This window comes from Taudactylus pleione, unplaced genomic scaffold (assembly GCF_031769625.1).
Source record: "Taudactylus pleione unplaced genomic scaffold, aTauple2 ptg000244l, whole genome shotgun sequence".
NCBI classification, from domain to species: domain Eukaryota; kingdom Metazoa; phylum Chordata; class Amphibia; order Anura; family Myobatrachidae; genus Taudactylus; species Taudactylus pleione.
The window spans coordinates 610,898-631,325 of NW_028284646.1; the positions used below are offsets into that span (position 1 = coordinate 610,898).

The following is a 20,428-nucleotide window of genomic DNA, read 5'->3' on the forward strand; positions in this document are numbered from 1 at the left end:
ATTACATGGTTTCACGGTCATTCATTTATCATGCAATTTTCAGTATTACCTTAGAAATAAATCAGGGAACATTACAAAAATGAACAAACAGTACTACATTTTTGCACATAAGTGGCACAAGGCATTATTTGATTTGAAACTAATGCTGTTTTGCCTTTTTTTTTTAATAGTTCTGTAGCAAAATTGTTGATAAATGAGATGTTTGTTTACCATTAATACCAATGATGCACTGGTAGACTGTAGAATACCATTTCATTCTGGAAGTCTACTGTATACGGTGATAAAATCTTTTCTTCGCCCAAATTAGTACAATTAACTAGAAAGGCATACTGTATATTTCACAATTAATTTACCTAGTAGTTCAATACAAAATGTTTTTAATTGTATATCCTTTTACATATTTGAATAAAACTGCTGCTCTCTTTTATATTGCTTCTGTCTATATTATTATTATTAATGCCTCTCACACTTATTCACAATTCATTCAGTCCCATCTGTAGCATATTTTGTCAAATCTGTAGCACATTAGCAGCAAAAATAAAACTTCAATTCAGCAATTTGTTTTTTTTATTATGAAAACACATTACAAAACAGATATAAATTCCTATTGCACCAATTAAGTATTAAACAGTATCCTATTTACAGGTAAGGATTTTTACAAGTAGTTCAGGTAAATGTTCGTTTGTTCTTTATTGTTTCTTGTGAATAAAGTTTCCAAATTTTTGCATGAATCTTCCAAATTTATTTTCATTTGGTTGGACAGAGTTATAAATTGTAGAATTGTAACTTAATGCGTTATTTGGTCTTGAATAATTGGTCGTAACACCATTATTTTTATTATCTAGAACCTGAGCATTGCTGTTTTGTGAAATAGAAGTTGGAGTTTTGTGCTCTACCTTACAAAACTGCTCAAAACGACTGTACACCCTTCTGTCATTTGACCGAGAGAGACTGGAGTTGGAGACCTCTTGGGGTTTTTGACATTCCGTTATGGGTTGTACAGTATTTAATTCCCTACGTAGTAACTCTTTTTGCTGCATGTCTCTATGTTGTGAATGCCTTAAATGCATCTCTCTCTGTAACATGGCTGGCATGTCACTGTGGTGCATTTCTCTATGAGACAATTCTCTGTGTAGTGTCTCTCTTGGATGTCTTAAAGAAATTTCTCTTTGAATTGTAGGAGCTACAACTCTTCCATATTGTCTAGTTAGTGACTGCACTTTTGAGTCTTGAAACTGGATTTGCTCTGTATTAAATCGCGGAGCAGATACATCACCCGTGTTTTCAAGAAATTTGGTTTCAACAATACACTGAGCAGGAGCTCGACTTGATTTGCTTTCATCAGAGACAAGTATGTTGGACTTCCCAGAGACTACAGAAACATTCTCTTTACTCTTATTAAGACTTATTTGGGATATGGACAGTTTCTTTTCCCTTCGAGGGGAGTTATCATTTTTTGTGTCAGACATTTGGGGATTTTGGTCGGCATCATCTTCAGAAGCCAAAGTGTCAGAGCTGCTGCACATTCTATAGAAAGCAGGTGCTTTGTTTTTAGATAGCACTTCTTTTTTCTCTGGAGCAAGACTAAGTAAAGATTTGAGCTTCTTTGAACCCTTTTTAAGGAAGTTGGGAGAACCTTTACTTTCTTTTTTGCCGGGGGAGTCTTTGCCATCATCTTCATCCAAGGTTTCTGTGGACAATGCTCCCTTAATAGGTTCCACTGAATCTTTGCTGGCTCTTTCATTTACGTTATGCAAGTTGCTTTCCAATTCCTCAGTGCTGTTACAATTTGTAGGATTCGGATGCACACGAAGTTCTGGCTGTCTCTTTACTAAGGAATTATAAATATAGTTTGGTGGAATTATGTTGCTACTTTGACCTACAATGACCTTGCGATGTTCAAAGAGAGGCAAGCTACGCCTTTTTAGAATGCTGTCATTTTGTTTTTTAATACTGTCCTGTTGTCTGTTTGTGGAAAGAGTTGTGTACAGGTAACTTGATGTTGCTGGAGTAGTGTTGTAATTTATACCACGAGTCATTACTTGTGAGTTGTCTGAAACCTGCAGACTATGCCGTTTCAGGACATCGTGATGTTGAGATGAGTGTGGTGCGTCATAGCTTGTGAAATTATTGACCTCTTTTGTCTCTGGAAACATGATGTTTTGTGGTGAATTTGCATTTGGAGTGAGACTTCCCTGAGAATCTACAATAGTGGAATTTGAGTGAGAAGAGTTTGTGGTGCAGCTAGTGGCCTCTTTCTGCTCTGACAAAGCTGGCTTGTATAGAATTGATGATCGGAGTCGTGAATGACTGTACAGTTGATTCTCCATATAATTGTCAGCTCCCTCATTGCCTTCCACTCTGTCCCCTATATATTCACCAGAATCTGGAGGTATATCACAATGGTCATTCAAGTAAGATTCGATTCTCCAGTTTCTTAAAAATGACTTGGTTGTGTGCTCTAATGTAGGCATTTTCTGCTGTACTGACCTTACGTGATTGTCAGTTCCATGGAATGACCTTCGTACATTTGAACTTCTTTCAGAAACATTGGTTGTTAACCTTTGTGACAGACGATTAGCAAAGCTCTGTGTAGTTGATCCATTATAATTACTTGAATAGCCACCTCTGGATGATGACCCTATAATGCCAGTATCTGGCTGTCTGCCCCAGGGCACATTGGGAGTATTGATTCTATTGTTCATAGCTCTGTTCAGAAGTGTATAGGGTGATGCATCTGTCTTTTCCCCTGCTGCATAACTATGCCTTTTCCAGTTGTCATTCCGCTCAAACTGTTGAAACTGATTGATTTTATTTTGAACATTGAATCCTCTATATGAAACATTTCTCATGTTGTACTTGTCTTCTTCGTTGTTTGTAAATCTATTCTGTGCTTTTAAGTAGGATGAATCTAATGTGTGCATTTGGTCTTTTCTTCCGAACAGACTCCTTTGACTTGAAGCAGAGAGTAAAGAAGACAGCGAGTTTTGGTACGAGCCATTTTCCCAAGGGATTTTTTTGTGTTTTCCAATCATGGACTCCTCTGGGCCAAATGCTGTAGGAATGCAGGAGCGAGCGTAGAGTGTCCGGAATTCCTCATCAAAGGACTCTACTAGTTTCCCAGTGATAACTTGGATCATACTTAAATGAACTTTTTCATATGACCACATGAAGCTTGAAAAAAAAAAAAAAAAGTTAAGATGTTGTTATAAATAATGTTTAAATAAGTTGTTCACAGTAATATATAAGCTTTGGTGCTATAAATCATTTAAGAACATAGGGCCTGAGAGAGATGGCTGCAGAACACATCCCTGCTGTATCTTTTGGCACAACAGCGATGTGTAAATTTGCTTATGCTGCAGGCTATGTCCGATTGGAAAAGACGCTTCCTGTAAGCATCTGCGATCCGAGTGCTGCATCCGAAGATGCAGCAATTGGATCAACATCGAGAAGCTTACTCAGACCGGCCAACTTGCTAGGCCAGGAAACCTGCATACTCCGACGCAGACCCTGGCCTCAGCACTCCCAGAAACAGGGTTAATACGCCTCTGTTTCTGAGTTCGCTTGTCAGCGCCACCCTCTCCCCACCCAAACAGCATGTAAATCATGCTGCAGCTTGGAGGCATTGATTGCATTCATGCAGGACGGGTTCTGTACATGCACCCCACCTTCAGAGATGTATATAAACCCTCTGGTTTGCTACATCTCTGAATCAGGCCCATTGTCAGAAGTCCATCAAGTTCTATGTTTTTATATTTTGTTTTTACCAGTAAAAATATCAAAATAAAACTAATTTGTGAGTCTAACCATTCGTTGAAGCAGATATACAATAATATCATAACTGTTCATATTTGCAGTTTGAATTTTATTCATTTTGCCTTTTTGCCTGGGTTGGTGTAGTCTTATAAATGCTTATTACTCTGAATACGGGCGTATAGTCTCCTTAGCATTCTGTTTGCAATGGAGCTGTGGAAATGTATTTGCATTACATGTGACCCAGACTCCGGCCCTATGAGTTATTACTGTTTAACCTTAACATAATTAGATGGTTTCTAAAGAGCAGTGAAAGCAAGTTAGTGGTTTAGTTATTAAACTAAGGGTAACATTGTTTGTTTACCGCTGTTGAGATATTTGAAAGAATTATTACTGGTTATTAATTCTAAATCTAAATGCCAATCATCCTGTCATTCCAACCATGTTTCTTTCCCTTTCCTATACATACTATTATACCTACTGTTCCCATAATACACTAAGTATTTAAAAAGTGATCTGGTTTGTTCAGGTTCTAGTTGCTGATAGATCTTCACTTATTTCTGTGTTTGTCAGCATTTCTGGATCTAACCCAGAGACGTAGATTTGCCCGTCCCAAAAAACTTTAAAGAAGTAATGGTACTACAATACCACCTTCAAATGCTGTGGTTTCATTGGTCAGAAAATAGCAGCATTCTAAACTGCTCCTCTGAGGAAAAACAACATTCTAGTCAGTACTGTGTGTGCTTGAAAACAATGTGTGTGTTTGTGTGTGAATTATAGTTTTATTTACCTGTAGGTACCATACATAGCTTTCTCACAATCAGCCAGAAGAAACTTTTGTTCCATTTTCCCACAAAATTTAGATCCTGATTTGGAACAATAATCTTGGCCCTTCACTGTTCTCACTCTCATGTTCTGTAGAAGAATAAACAAAGAGAATAGAATTGGCACTTTATAGATAAGATCCATGTGTAATTTTATTATTTTAAATATTATAAATTTGTTTTGCCTCTTCTCTAACCCTAACACCTCATTCAAATAATTCCATAAAGGTATGAAATAGAATTCTGGTCACCATTAAAAAGAAAAAAGTTTACTTCCAAAAAATCTTGCATGCTGCTGAGGTGTTGGTGTTGAAACTGCGAGTGGGTACCACTGTCTTTTTCACCTCTGAACGTCTCGTATGAGCTTACGCCCCTTATATTCACTGGTCATTTTTAATAGCATGGCTGTACATAACATGTTTAACATGTTTCCAAATTTCTTTTTATAGCATGATCAAATCCATATTATAGTGCGTATGTGTTTTTAATTTACTACTAGTAGTTGTATTAGTTTAGGAAACTTCAAATGATATCATACTCTGGCATGAGATTATGCCTGTTTCTTAGAACTTCTGCTCTGGAATACTGGGTTATATACAGAAATGTATTATAAAAGGTAGCTGAGTTATATAGCACCTTAAATGACAACTGCATCTTCATTCTGCACAGAATATTAATAAATAGTGAGAAGATTCTGTGTCATTATGTTGGGTCTAAAATGATCCCTGAATGCTGTATATGTGAGTATGAGAGCTTTGTAAGCACCCCTCATAATAGGCAAAAAATATATAAAAATTAAGTCACTTGGACCCAATCTTGCCTCCAATAACCTGCTGCCAGGTGGTGCTGGAACTACAACATCCAGTTTCATAAGAGCACCTTGAGTGTACAGTTTGTATGTGCTTCAGATGTGTGTGGGTTTCTTCTCGCAGTCTAAAATCAAGTTAAATGACTTCTAAAAAATTGCTATTATTTATGAAAATATATTAAATGCTCCTAATTTTTTATTCTAGTGTGTGAGGTTTGTATGGTAGAGAATTTAAATAATATGCTCCAAAGGGGTAGGTACTGATGTGAAAAATTAGACATTCTCTGCAAAGTACTGCTTTAAAATGTATGTGCAATATAAAGGATAAAGATTGCAGGATGATTTAGTATATTAAAAAAAACTCCCTTCAACAAAAAGGGTAATATTTGTAATTATGATTATTATATCCATTAGCTTACAGAAGTTAACTACAATAAAAGTTTCAAGCTAATTGTACACTTGATATTTGTATAAAACAGATAACAGTAATATTGTATAAGCTACTTTATTGTTTGGAACACTCGGTGGGACAAAAGTCTAAAATCAGTTACAGTATGATGTAATTTAGTAATCCTTAATAGGCAGTGTATAAATAAATATATTTTTAAATTAGTTATGAATTTGTTCTAAAACAGCATGATTTTAGCATGCTAAGAAATATGTCCTTACTCATGAATATATTAAATTAAGTATTGAAGTAAAAGTTGCAGTAGTTGGTTACTAATTTACACAATATGTAAATTGCAAACTTTTTCTTTTAATAAAATATGTATGAACATGAATTACATTAATATTATTTATTTAATACATTATTTTTCAAGACGTGCAGCTTTGCATGTTTAAGATTGAATAGATTAAGTCTTAATTATAAATTTGTTTGGTATGAGTTTATAAGAAAATAGGAGTTTTCTGCATTTTGTATGTCTTTGACCATTAATACAGTAGTTACCAATTATTTTACATATTAAAACCTTTATGTGTATAGTATATTTACTAAAGTATGTTTTTTTTAGAAGTGGAGACGTTGCCCATAGCAACCAATCAGATTCTAGCTATTATCTTCTAGAAGATGCTAGATAAGTAAGTAGAATCTGATTGGTTGTTATGGACAATATCTCCACTTGTAAACACCCACTCTTTAGTAAATATACCCCATAAATTTATACTAGACTGGTTTAAATAATAGACATGCTGAAAAATGTATGTATTCAATTATAATTTAATTTTGTAATCCATGGTACAAAAAAAAAAATCAATAGAAAATACTGTAGTGAGCATAGTTTAGCTGCGATCTGCTGGTAATGTGCTGCTGAAACAGATCCCTATTGTAAAAGAAAATAACATTTTATAAATTGTTCATCATGATTGTTTTCATTTGAGCAAGCCTCCTAGAGATATAGGTGCTCCTCATAAGACATGCATATGATTGTCCCTGTGTGTAAAGGAGGCAGCAAACTGAATGTGAGCTCCTGTTGTACCTTTTGTCTAGTTTTGGACCTGATTCGGAGACTGACGCTAGGACGATCGCAGCTGTGATTACGTATGCAGCGCAGCTGTGAAAATATACTAATGGTTGCAAAGCTTACTTGAGCATAAAGACTGCATAAAAATTGGTAACAATCGACGCACATCGAACAGCCAGGTCTGATCTGCCGCAGCCTTGGGAGCTCTTCTGTCATTGAGAGCTGCGTATGCAATCTCAGTGGCTAATTTATGCATGTCCATGAAACGGCATTCAACGGACAGACACGCCTGTGGTTTTTTTACCACTCCTTGTCACCACTCCCAAACGCTGACAACCTGTCACCCACTCTGCGATGAGTTCCTCTGTACATCTGTAGTTGCAATGTGATTGCTGCGCATGCGTAGTGCGGCTTATATGCATGCACAATGGCAAACAATCACTTGATCTGCTTGCATAATCGCCTTTGCATCCAGCTCTGAATCAAACCCTTTGTGTTATATGCACACTTTAGGGGCATCTTTTAGACTTGGTACTTTAAGTTATTGCATCATCAGTGATGAAAATATGAGTGAAATGCATGTTAATTAAAAGCAGTCTGTTACTAGCATTTTACTATTACTTTTACTGGTACTTGAAACTCAATGTTGACTTCCCCAATCTGTTTACCAATGGGAAACACACTGAATGGAATAAGATACATTGCAAAAATAACTTACTGCAACTCTAGCAACTGTTTGTAGCAGAAGCAATGATGATGACACTATAAGCAATGGTATCAACTGTCAGACCTGGTCACATGCATTTCACTAGCATTAAATATCTATTAAATCACATGTACAGTAATAAACAAATGTGATTGAGTCCTTTAAAGCACACAAGTGATTTGCCATATAAATTCTGCAGACTACAGTGGTACAGTATGCATTAAGAAACAATTATATTACTGCAGAAGTCATTACATTTAGAACCCTAAAATGACAGCTCCGAGTCCTAACTGTTATTTTTCAAACTCAGGGATCTATTCACTAAGCCTTGGGTGGAGATAAAGTGAACAGAGATAAAGTCCCAACCAATCAGCTCCTAACTGTCATTTTTCAAACACTGCCTGTGACATGGCAGGAGCTGATTAGTTGGGACTTTATCTCCATCCAAGGCTTAATAAATAGACCCCTCAGCCTGTAAAGTGACATTCAGTAGCTGATTGGTTGGTACTTATCTCCGTTAAACGTAGAAATTTATGTAATGGGTTAACATGTAAGTAAAAAATAGGATAAAGATGGAGATTTGGCTGATGACTGAATTTCCTAGAGGAAATATAGAAGTCATGCATAATATTTACTTGTGACTCTTTCCCTCTGAAAGAGCCCCCCGGGTACATATAGTACTGTAGCTGTAACATGGTGCGGTCACATATCTTCAGATTTCTCTAAGGCTTACCCTGAGTCTTTGAACTTGAAATCCCTGCTTCTCAGTCATCTTTAAAAAATGAGGGAAATTCACATCATCAAGAAGTAGGTAGACTGGGACTCCTCTCGTTGATGCCTCAACAAGTTCTTTGAAGATATCGATATCAGTAAACATATCCATGACAATGGCAATAACCTGAAATATAAATGCATGATTTTTTATAGAAACTTTTAGGTATAAGTGACAGAGTTTGGACTGTGAGCTGTACTTCCACTGCTCTCACCATTCGCCATAACTAACTACCATACTGAGTACAGTGCTCCAATCACTTACTGTGTTTCAATGAGGTTTGTTTGTAACTTATGAATAAAAGAATTAAGAATAAAAATGATTCTGGCTACCTGTGCTTAATATGTTTAGTATTACATGTCCTATTAAAAATTATATTTGTTTTCCTTTAAACAAGCATATATTTTTGGATCTCCTAGTCTGAAGAAAGATTCAAAAGAATGATTCTGTTTTAATAACAGCAACTAAATCAGTTTTGTTCAAAACAGCATGAAACATATACCTTAGAGCTAAATGAGTAACATTTACAAATTAACAATATTAATTTAAATGCAAATTCAGTTCACAGCTTTCCTTCTAATTTGATTCTAAAAGACCAGTACTGTAATTTCATATTTTTCAAACAATTGTTTTGTGTTGATACAAACATAGCTGTAATTGTTATGAGTTCATGTAACCTACTTTGGAAATATTTAACATTTTCATATAAAGTGTTTAGTACTAAGCTACTATAATTCAGTCAAGCAATTCAATTAAATGTAGCTAGTACACATGTTACTTTCTCATTACTGCAACAAGTATTTATTTAAGCTTAACTTATATAGCTTGTATTTTTATCCTTTGCATAGCAACATATTACTTGCACTCTAAAAATCAATCCATCCACAATGGAGTTCATAATCTCATTTTCTTAGGCACACCAGGCCAGGTTAGTTAGAATTCAAATGCATGTAACCAGTCTGATTTTGGATTGCAGAAGGAAACAGAAGTGTAGAAAGGAATGCCACACAAAGGGGTGGATATGATTGGTCGATAGTTATCATGTGGACATGAGCTAATATGATATGACGAACTGTCAACAAACGGTCCTTGGTGGTTGAGCAGTGTCTTACTTTAGATGTCGACATTTGTGAACATGAGCATGTCTACATGATGCAGTTAGAACCATGTTAACATTCTAATGTCAACACTGTGGTGTCGACATTATGAATGTTGACAGTTACTGTCTACCCCAACAGTTCAGGATTTAGGGATATCCATGGTTGACATAAGTGGTTAAATCAAATTGACTGAGGTACAAATTAAGTCGCCTGTGGTAATGCATGGTGGATATGCTTAAAACTTGGACTGTTAAGGTGCCTTTAGGATCAAGTTTGAGAACCTCTGTACTACACTGATAGCATATTGGTCAAAATTGAACCCAGATCCTCACCCCTGTGCCATACAATTAAGAAAGGAACATATTTGCCAGTGATATATACTGTATTTAGAAATGAGCAAAGTTACAAATTACATTTTATGAAATCAAGGTGCAAAGTTTTGGAGACACATTATCTGATGCATGTATCTTGAAGGGCGGAGGATTACGCACAATGGTGCAAAACCAAGGCATTGTGAATGGTTTTTACTAGGGGTGAGCATCGGCCACTTTTTTTTCGTGTTTAGTTTTGGATCTGGATCTTTCTTCGTGTTTTGGATCTGGATTGGTTTTGCCAAAACCACCCTTCCGTGTTTTGGAACTGGTATTTTTTTTTAAAAACAGCTCAAATCACAGAATTTGTGGGGTTTTCTGTTCCTATGCTATTATTAACCTCAGTAACATTAATTTCCACTAATTTCCAGTCTATTCTGAACACCTCACACCTCACAAAATTGTTTTTAGGCCAAAAGGTTGCACCGAGGTAGCTGGATGACTATGCTAAGCAGCACAAGTGGGCGGTACAAACACATGGCCCATCTAGTAGTGACACTGCAGTGGCAGACAGGATGGCAGTTTGAAAAACTAGGGGGGGCCCAAACAAACCAAACAGTACATAATGCAAAGAAAAAAAAGAGGTGTAAGATGGAATTGTCCTTGGGCCCTCCCACCCACCCTTATGTTGTATAAACAGGACATGCACACTTTAGCACACCAATAATTTCAGCGTCAGGGTCTGCCACACAACTGTGGATGAAATGATTGGTTCATTTGGGACCCCACAAAACAAGCTGGCAATTAATCTGTCCCTGCACAAACTGGCTCTACGGAGGCAAGATGTCATTCTCATCCTCCTCATCCACCAATTCCTCACCCTCTTCAATGTTGTGTACATCCTCATCCTCACAGAGTATTAATTCATCCCTGCTGGAATCCACCACCACAGGTCCCTCTGTACGTTCTGGAGGCTGGTCTCCCTGGAAGAATTGATAATTCATTTTGATGAACATCATATTCTCCACATTTTGTGGAAGCAACCTCCAATTCCTTTCGGTGACAAGGTTCCTGGCTACACTAAACACTCTTTTGGAGTACACACTGGAGGGAGGGCAACTTAGGTAAAATAAAGCCAGTTTGTACAGGGGCCTCCAATTTGCTTCTTTTTCCTGCCAGTACAGGTACGGACTGTCTGACATGCCTACTTGGATGCTGTCACCGATGTAATCCTCCACCATTCTGTCAATGGTGACAGTATCACATGCAGTGACAGTAGACATGTCAGAAATTGTTGGCAGGTCCTTCAGTCTGGACCAAATGTCCAAACTTGGTCCTGTCTGCCCTACATTACTGCCAGCGGGTTGCTTAGGATTACTTAAGTTGTTTCCTGGCAGCCCCAGTTGCGGGAGAAAATGGTGACGTGTCACATTCCACTTCAGCTGACAGTGTTTTCACCAGCAGATCTTTGGACCTCTGCAGGCTTGTGTCCACCGGAAAGAGAGAGAGCACATAGGCTTTAAATTTAGGATCGAGCACAGTGACCAAAATGTAGTGGTCTGATTTCAACAGATTGACCACCCTCGAATCCTGGCAAAGTGAATGAAGGGCTTCATCCACAAGTCCCACATACCAAGCGGAATCGCTCCATCTTAGCTCCTCCTTCACTTTCTCCAGCTGCTTCTACAAAAGCCAGATGAGGTGAATGACCTAACTCAAGCTGGCAGCGTCTGAACTGACTTCACGTGTGGCAAGTTTGAAAGGCTGGAGAACCTTGCACAACACGGAAATCATTCTCCACTGCACTTGAGTCAGGTGCATACCCCATCCTTTGCCTCATGTCATAGGTGGATGTATAGGCTTGAATGGCCTTTGATGCTCCTCCATCCTCTGAAGCATATAGAGGGTTGAGTTCCACAGCGTCACAACCTCTTGCTTCAGGGCAAGTTCAAGAGTATTTTCTGGTACTTCAGTCTTTGGCACGCAGTCGCTGAAAGGGAAAAGTGGGCAGACATTTTTTGGGCCACTCTAAGCATCTCCTGCACACCCCTGTCATTTTTCAAAAAATTCTGCACCACCAAATTTATTGTGTGAGCAAAACATGGGAGGTGCTGGAATTTGCCCAGATGTAATGCCCGCACAAAATTGGTGACATTGTCAGATATCACAATTCCCCAGGAAAGTCTAAGTGGGGTAAGCCATTGGGCAATGATTTCCCTCAGTTTCTCTAAGAAGTTTTTGACGATGTGCCTCTTACTGAAACTGGTGATACACAGCGTAGCCTGCCTTGGAACGAGCTGGCCTTTCTGAGATGTTGCTACTGGTGACACTGCTGCTGTATAAGGTGATACATCTACTCAGTGGACTGTCACAGTCATATAGTCCATGGTCTGCCCTGTTCCACTTGTCCACATGTCCATGGTTAAGTGGACATTGGGTACAACCGCATTTTTTAGGACACTGAGGACACTTTTTCTGACGTCTCTGTACATTTTCGGTATCACCTGCCTAGTGAAGTGGAATCTAGATGGGATTTGGTACCGGGGCACACTATCTCCATCAATTGTCTAATTCCCACTGCACTAATGGTGGATACTGAATGCATGTCTAACACCAACATAGCTGTCAAGGTCTCAGTTATCCACTTTGCTTCAGGAGGGTCAATTGGTTAGTAAAAGAAGTAATGGTGTTCCTACTTCCTCTCTGGGATGAAGAACGACTCGCAACAGCAGCAGTAGGCATAGCAATGCAGGATCCTCCCGAGTAGGAGAGTCAGTCATGCCAGTGACATGGCCTGTAGGACTACTTCCAATCCTGACTTAGGAGGAAATTGACAAGGAGGGAGTTGACGGTGTGCTTTGCAGGTGCTTGGATACAACAGGACAAAGGGATTTAGGTGTCCCTGGACTGCTTACGGTCTTAGCCACAGTTTGTGAACTTGACAGTAACTTTTTATGAACATGCTGCAGGTGATGTATAAGGGAGGATGTTCCTATGTGGTTAATGTCCCTACCCCTACTAATTCCACCTTTACATATGGTACATATGGCAAGACAGTTGTTGTCTGGATTTGGATAGAAATATTGCCAGACCAAAGAGGTGGAATGTTTGGTCTTCTGCCCAGGCATGACCGTGATGGGCTTTTTCATCCCACGGACAACTGTATCCCCCAGTGCCTGATTTAAACAAACCACCTCATCAACTTCCTCCTCCGTGCCAGCTACACCAATATCCTCATCCTGTTGTATTCAACAGTGACATCTTCAATTTGAATATCAGCAAGTGGACTGTGGGTCCTCCTTCCAGCACTTGTAGAGGGTGTGCAAATGGTGGAAGGAACCACCTCTTCCCATCCAGTGTTGGGAAGGTCAGGCATCGCAACCGTCGCCACACTTGGACTCTCCATGGGGATTTGTGATATCTCCTTAGAATTAGAACGCACAGTTCTTTGCTGTGATTTTGCCAGCTTAACTCGTTTCATTTTTCTAGTGGAAGGATGGCTTCCATCGTCATGTGAAGCTGAACCACTAGTCAGAACATAGGGGAGGACCTTAGCCATTCCTTGCCACTCCGTGTCGTAAATGGCATATTGGCAAGTTTACAATTCTCCTAAAACTATTTAAATTTATTTTTAAGGTCATTTTCCTGAACTTTGCCATTTTTGATCTTATATGCCCTCTACTATGACTTTGGACATCGGCCCTGGCAGACGACGTTGATGCCATTTCATCGTCTATGTCATGAATAGTGGCAGCAGCTTCAGCACTAGGAGGAAGTGGTTCTTGATCTTTCCCTATTTTATTTTTATCAGACAAATTTTTGTCCTCCATTAATGTGATATTGATGTACATGCGGCTAAGGCGCACACAAACACAGAAAAATATATATTTTTTATTTTTTTGAGCACTTTGGGGGTTACACCACCCTTCAACAGATGAGCCAGCCGGCCCTTTACTTATGACACAGGCGCACACTTGGCGCTGCTACTTTGTTGATGCATGTGTGGCTACAGCGCACACAAGCAGAAAAATATTTTTTTGTGCACTTGGGGGGAGCACCCCTGATGGACAGATCACCCCCTGGACAACACTACAGCACCCCTTTAGGACTACAGCCTTTATGGTTCACTGCATAACACAGCCCAGCCAGCCCCTTGGGACTTTGGAGTGGACACAGCCCCTATGGACGACAACAGCAGCACAACTTCCACCCTCCCTCTTCACCGTCCACAGCCAGAGTGAAAAATGGCGCCAACGTGGGGAACTTTTATAGATTCTAAAACCCGTGAGAATCCGACAGTGGGATAATGACATTTTGTCTCGATTTCAGATCCGAGTCAGGTGGGAAAACTCGAACCTGACTCGGATCCGGCTCGGATCGGGGGGGGGGGTCGGATTTCAGAAATCCGAACCCGCTCATACCTAGTTTTTATGGAGTTTAATCTTATAGCATTGCATTGTTATTTTTAATCTAATTATTTTGCATTCTGTGTTGGCCATGTACAGTGCAAGCCTATCACTGCAACTCCAGCCATTGCTATAAGATTCTGTACATAGATCACCCAGTACAAAATTATATGCTCTTCTTCTTGCTTTTCGTCACCTGCAGCGCATACTCGCCACTCTGCCTGATTGTCAGAGAGGCTCCCTGAAATAGTATCAATCTCCCTGAAGAGTCTAGCAATCTCCCTGATTGCACCTTATCTCCATTATGTAGCTGTCATATACTTGGAAAACAAATAAGATAAACAGTGTATAATATATATATATATATATATATATATATATATATACACACACACACTATATATATATATATATATATATATATATATATATATATATATAATTTTTTTTTTTTTTTCAAATGGGATCATCAGTGCCATTTCCCTGCACTAGTTATAAGGTGTAATAATGTATCAGTGTGCTTTCATCAATAATTAGATCTTACTGAGCAACTACTGCTTTGGGGCTCGTTTACATTTGGATGTAAGCCAACTGTGTGACACACTTCCCACATTTAGCAGCACGTGTCCACTTTACCGCCGCGCTCATAGGTGCTGCTTTCACAATCTCCCTGAAATGCTTTTTCAAAAGAAAGCGAGTATGCTGTTGTGACTGTGTATTAGTTATTACTACAATAAAAAATTATATACAATATATAGAAAGCTAAATTAGTGAAATGGAAAGTATATAGAGGCTCATTTAACAAGATCAATAATGTTGCAGATTCTACAAAAAACTGCTAAATTCAGATTAAACATGTTTTTTTTATATATATATATATATATATATATATATATATATAACGGGCCCCATAATCTTTAAAAGCACAGTTACCTATTATCCTTTTGTTTTGTATAGTTGCATTACATTATGTGAATACATATGGAGTTTTGTAACTTAACACTGTTTCAAGTACACCAAACAGGTCACGTCTTCAGGATTGTCTTGTGAGAGATTAGTTACTGGCTGATCAATTTATCTGTTGACAATTAATAAAGTCCTTGGGCAATTTGAGGAGAGAGAATGCTAATGTACAGGAAATCATACCAGATAAGTCAGTAAGTATTAATATTTAACTAGTCATTGTATTCACAAGAACATTTTCTGTAAGTCGTTTATTGTATGGTACAAAGTGCAGAATCTCCAGCACAATCTTATGACAGCAGTACTGCATACTCTGGGCCTGATTAGATTTGCACGCAAATGCCGATGTTTATGCAGATTGAGCGATTGTTAGCCATTGTGCATGCATGTAAGCCGCACTGTGCATGCACAGCGATTGTTTTGCGATTACACTCACATAGAAGATTCATTTACAAAGTGAGTAACAGGTAGTCAGTGTTTGGAGGAGGAAACGTGGTGTGACTAGGTAAACTCAGGCATGTCAGGACCATTGAAACGTCTTTTAATGGGCGTACATAAATTAGCCATTGCAATCTCCTTCGCAGCATGGGAGCCCTTCTGTGTCTGGAGATCCACTGTGTCTTCCACAACTTAGACTTACCCAGAAGCAGCGTAGCTACCAGATCTGATTTGATGATCCCAATGGTCACGGTGGTGCGCAATGTTGGATGGATATGAGAAGGCAGCATTGTGCGTCTGTATGCTTGGGTAAGCTTTGGAGACATTAGCATATTTTCGCTATTGTGAGCCGTGAAAGATGGCAGCAGCGATGACATTTACATGCAAATCTGAATCAGGCTCTCTGTTTCCAAACTTTCTGAATTCATTAATGAAAGGGGCATGTTTTTTTCCCCCTATTAATTAATGTGTTCAGGACAGACAACTTCAACAGTAAATGAAATAGAAATGTAAAGAACGCCATTTTGTCAAAATCAAATTTTTGGCGATTTTTGTCCCACGTTTATAAACGCCAATTATTTTTAATGACCTGTGATAAAAATGCTACTTTAAATCTTGCAGCAAAAATTGCTAACAAATGTTATTAATTAAATTCTAGTGACTATAATGTATATTTAAATTCAGTGACTTGATTGGCTGCTGGCACCAGAAATAATGTGCACTGAGACTCCTTTGAAGCAATGGGAGTGGAACGATTCAATCTGACTTTAATACTGCCACTGCAGTTGTGAGATAGGGGAGTAAATGCAGAAATGAGAAGCCTGCTTAGATAGTAAGCGCAAAATATCTGCCGGAGGTGTAAACAGAGACTGATCGGTCGGACCAGTGTGTGGGACTGATTGATTAAGTCTAATTAATATTACAAAACACTTGTACCACTTGATATCTATTTTTTAATTTCTTATTTTACAATACAGAATGTGAACAGTCATGTTTACATTTTTAAGGAACTAAGGAGCTGATTCAGACCCACTCGCTAGGATGCGTTTGCTCGTAGCTGGCAGATTGTTGCAATCAGCGCATGCATCTCAATGCGCGTGCGCAAACCACCGCAAAATATCATTAAGCAATTGCTCGCCCGGCATGGACAGTACAGTTGAATGAGTGACAGGAGAGGCCGTTTGTGGGTGGTAACAGGGGCAGGCTACTAGAAACGGGGGAGTGGAGGCCGTGTCAGACCAGAGCACGAGGGGCCCACCGGGGGAATGCAGTGGTAGGGGCCCATGCTTTGGGGTGTGATCAGTTACCACAGGGATGGGGTCAGCCCCCACAGAGGCTTGGACAGAGAATGGAGACCATGTAACTGACCCTATAATAGTGTAACAATGTATAATTCAAGTGTACAGTCTGAAACCTGACATTAGAACAAGTGGTGGGGCCCCCAGGCAGTCCACCGGAGATTTCCCCTGTACCCCTGTGGGCCAGTCCAACCCTGAGTGGAGGTACAAACGCAGGCATGCCTGAGTGTTTCAACGCCGTTTTAGAGGCATGCATAACAGGCAGCGGCATAGTACACGTCACCTGGTTGAATTTCACACTGCAGTGATAGCAGTGCTTGTGGCAAGGTATAGTCAACCTCAAGCACTGCGAGCACATCCGATGGTGCTCCATGTACCAATGTTTTCATGCACTTCCAGGAGATGACGTGCAGAAGTGGGTGTCTTAAGAATGGCAGGTGGGCGTCTGCATGCACAAAGTGATTGTACGCCAAGACATAGTTGGTGTGCTTATGCCTTGCCATGTGATCGCATGCCTTTCTGGGCGTGTGCTGGATTTGCATACGCTGGGAGCAAGCAAATGCATCTAGTGAGTGGGTCTGAATAAGCTCCTAAGGTCAGTTACCCACTACTATTGCTGTTGCGTATGCATCTTATATATGATTTTAACCTGTGTTATATCAACGAGTGATGTGTTCAACACATTCTCACGTGATTGCTAGTGCACAGGGCTGTATCTAGGGCAGGGGTCACTATTTGGGTCTGTCAATTTTCTGTTTATTATCATTCTCACTTGTAGCTTCTTGTTTTCTCCCCAGAATCTCCAATCTCTTCCCTGGCCCTTCCCCATGAGACCATGGCCCTTTTTCAGGTGTGCGTCTTATGTCCCTATGTGAAAAATAGGTGTGTGGGGGGTGGTCAATGCTCTTTCTTGCACATGGGCACCAAAAAGTCTATTTATTGCTCTGCTAGTGCATCCAGACATTAAGACACACAGACTTTTTTCCATTTAATAATATTGAGCATGGGATATTCCTTGCTGGAATGGTGAAAATAAGTCCCAGGCTAGACATGTAGGGGGTCTATGTACTAAGCATTGGAGAGAGAGAGAGAAAGTAACCAATCAGCTTCAAACTGTCATTTTTCAATAACAGCCTGTAATGTGACGGTTAGGAGTTGGTTTGTGGAAACTTTATCTCCATCTACCGTATCTCTCTCCAAAGCTTAATACATAAACCCTGTAGTCTTTATATGTGCATGTTGAAGTAGGAAATTTGTTTCATTGAGGTTTGCTATATGTAATGCACAATCCCATTCAAATAAATGAGCCAAATAAATGCTAGTCACAAGGTGCTTAATCCAAACTATGTCACGGTCCAGTGCAAATGTTCCTCTGTGGAGGACGGTGAGCGAGGGGGTTCGGGTGACTATGGGAATGACTGGACTAGGTCTCCTAGTTGCGGCCAAACCCAGGTTTGGCTAGACCTGCCCAGAGGCGCGGAGTCTAACTCACTTGGTGGTTTTCTCCAGTGACCCCTCCAGTTGGGAATTGGTTTTCCGCTGCTCCAAGTGAGCAGGTCGCGGCCCTCTGGACAAGTACCTGGGAATGGCAGAAGACCGGAAACTATAATGAATGCTATAATACTGGTGGTGAACCGAATGCTTGAACTCTGGAGCTGGATTTGAATACTTAGAAAACAGGGAAAGAATCTAGATACTAGAACTCAGGCATGGACTGGAAATAGTTAAATATATTGGTGCTGATTTGCACAGACAAGATACAGAGCAGAGTGGACAAAGACAAATACTGGGAGAGTAACAGATTCTGGAGCTGATTAGCACAGTGAGACACAGAGAGAAGACAGGCATATACTGGGAAAGCTAGGAATGCTGGTGCAGATTTACACAGACAAACACAGGGCTGTAGACTGGCTGGGAATGCTTAAAGAGGCAGCTGGGAGCTAATTAGTACTAGCAGGTAATCTGACACCTCAGTAGCACATATAAAAAAGGCACACAGACATAGAAAAACATGGTACTAGGAGAGAACTAACTCTCAGACTGAGAATAGCAAGGAAGCTAAAGCTGGAGACTTTGGAGAACTGTGAGCAGGGTGAAGCAACTCTCTGCAGGAATAGCACAGAGCAACATAGTATCACAGGCACTGGAACAAAGAAGTTGAACAGCAGCTTCCTGTTCCTGGAGTCAGACTAAAATACCGCTGGGTAGCTTATCATTGGATCAGAGGATCAGCTGAGTGACCACAGGACTATCACTGGGAGAGACTAGTCTGGTGATATGAGTCAACGTGGCTGTGCCCATGTCTGGCACCCCGGAAACCAGGACGCAGGCACGGAAGCCCTAGCAGACCCCACGGAGAATACTCAGTCACCACTCACCTCCACTCCTAGCGTCTGGACACCTATGTCCATGGAAACCAGCGCAGAGGTGAGTAGCGGCCAATCCAGGCTGCATCCTGACAAACTACTTGTGTTATCCCCTAGACCAGGGGTAGCCAACCCTGGTCCTCGAGAGCTACCAACAGTGCATGTTTTCCAAGTCTCCTCACAGAATCAAAAGTGAAATAATTATCTCCGCTCGTGGATCTTTTCAAATGTGTCTGAGTAATGAGTATACCTGTGCACCTGCTGGGTGACCTGGAAAACGTGAACTGTTAGTAGCTCTTGAGGACTGATGTTGGCTACCCATGCCCTAGACCTGTGATTTTCAACCTTTTTCAACTGGTGGCACACCGAGCAAGATTTTAAAATTGCTGTGGCACACCATCAGTCCTCCACAGGGATAAAAACACAACCATTGTCCCCCATAAGAAAAAACAAACATACGTTGGCCCTGACCAGAAAAAAATACTCACACCTTGGCTCCCACAGAAAACAAGCACATACATTGCCCCCCCTACAGCAAAAAAATGGCGACTGCAGTAATAAAGAATTGTCTCCTACTGTTATTGTCCCCAACAGTAATTACACACATTGGCCCCCACAGTACAGTAATTACACACATTGGCCCCACAGTAATAACACACATTGGCCCCCATTACACAGATTGGCTCCCACAGTAATAAAACAAATACTTTGGCCCCCATAGTAATTACACACACATTGTCCCTCATAATAATAAAATAAATAAAAATGCACTGGCCCCTACTTTGAAGGGGCTCAGTTTTCCTCTCACTCCTTCAGCAGCAGGAGTTTATGCAGAGGGAGTGTCAGAGTGCCTGTCTCTCTTGGTTATGGGGCATTGGAGCAGGAGCAGCACTAGCCTGGGCACGTGAGAAGACAAGGAGCAGCCCTGGGCAGGTGGGAAGGCGACGTGACATGCGTGACCTTTGAGTCATAGGTTATGGGTCGGGTCATGTCGCGTCGCGTCGCGTCTGGGTACCTGAAAAACCGCAGCACTGCCCATAGCTGATATTGCGGTAATAATGATTGCAGCAGCAGCACTTGGGATCGGATCATCACGGCACACCTGGGAACCGCTCGCGGCACACTAGTGTACAGCGGTTGCAAAACGCTGCCCTAGACAATGCACTTTTATAGAGATTAACATACTTTTTTAATTGAGGGGACATGCAGGGCCAGTGCTA

General features: G+C 40.2%; 1 protein-coding gene across 2 annotated transcripts in view; it reads right to left on the minus strand.

Annotated features, from left to right (window-relative positions):
• Window positions 1–590: 590 nt before the first annotated feature.
• The window catches only part of SACK1B (scaffolding CK1 anchoring protein B), a 72,650-nt gene continuing 52,812 nt past the window's right edge, over window positions 591–20,428 (minus strand). For both annotated transcript variants that reach the window (XM_088479746.1, XM_088479745.1), the window contains exons 3-5: window positions 8,288–8,452; window positions 4,544–4,668; window positions 591–3,174 (exon numbers count right to left, since the gene is read on the minus strand). In XM_088479746.1, the coding sequence (XP_088335872.1) occupies window positions 690–3,174; window positions 4,544–4,668; window positions 8,288–8,452 (2,775 nt within the window). In that variant the 3' untranslated portion in view covers window positions 591–689. The remainder of the gene's footprint in view (window positions 3,175–4,543; window positions 4,669–8,287; window positions 8,453–20,428) is intronic.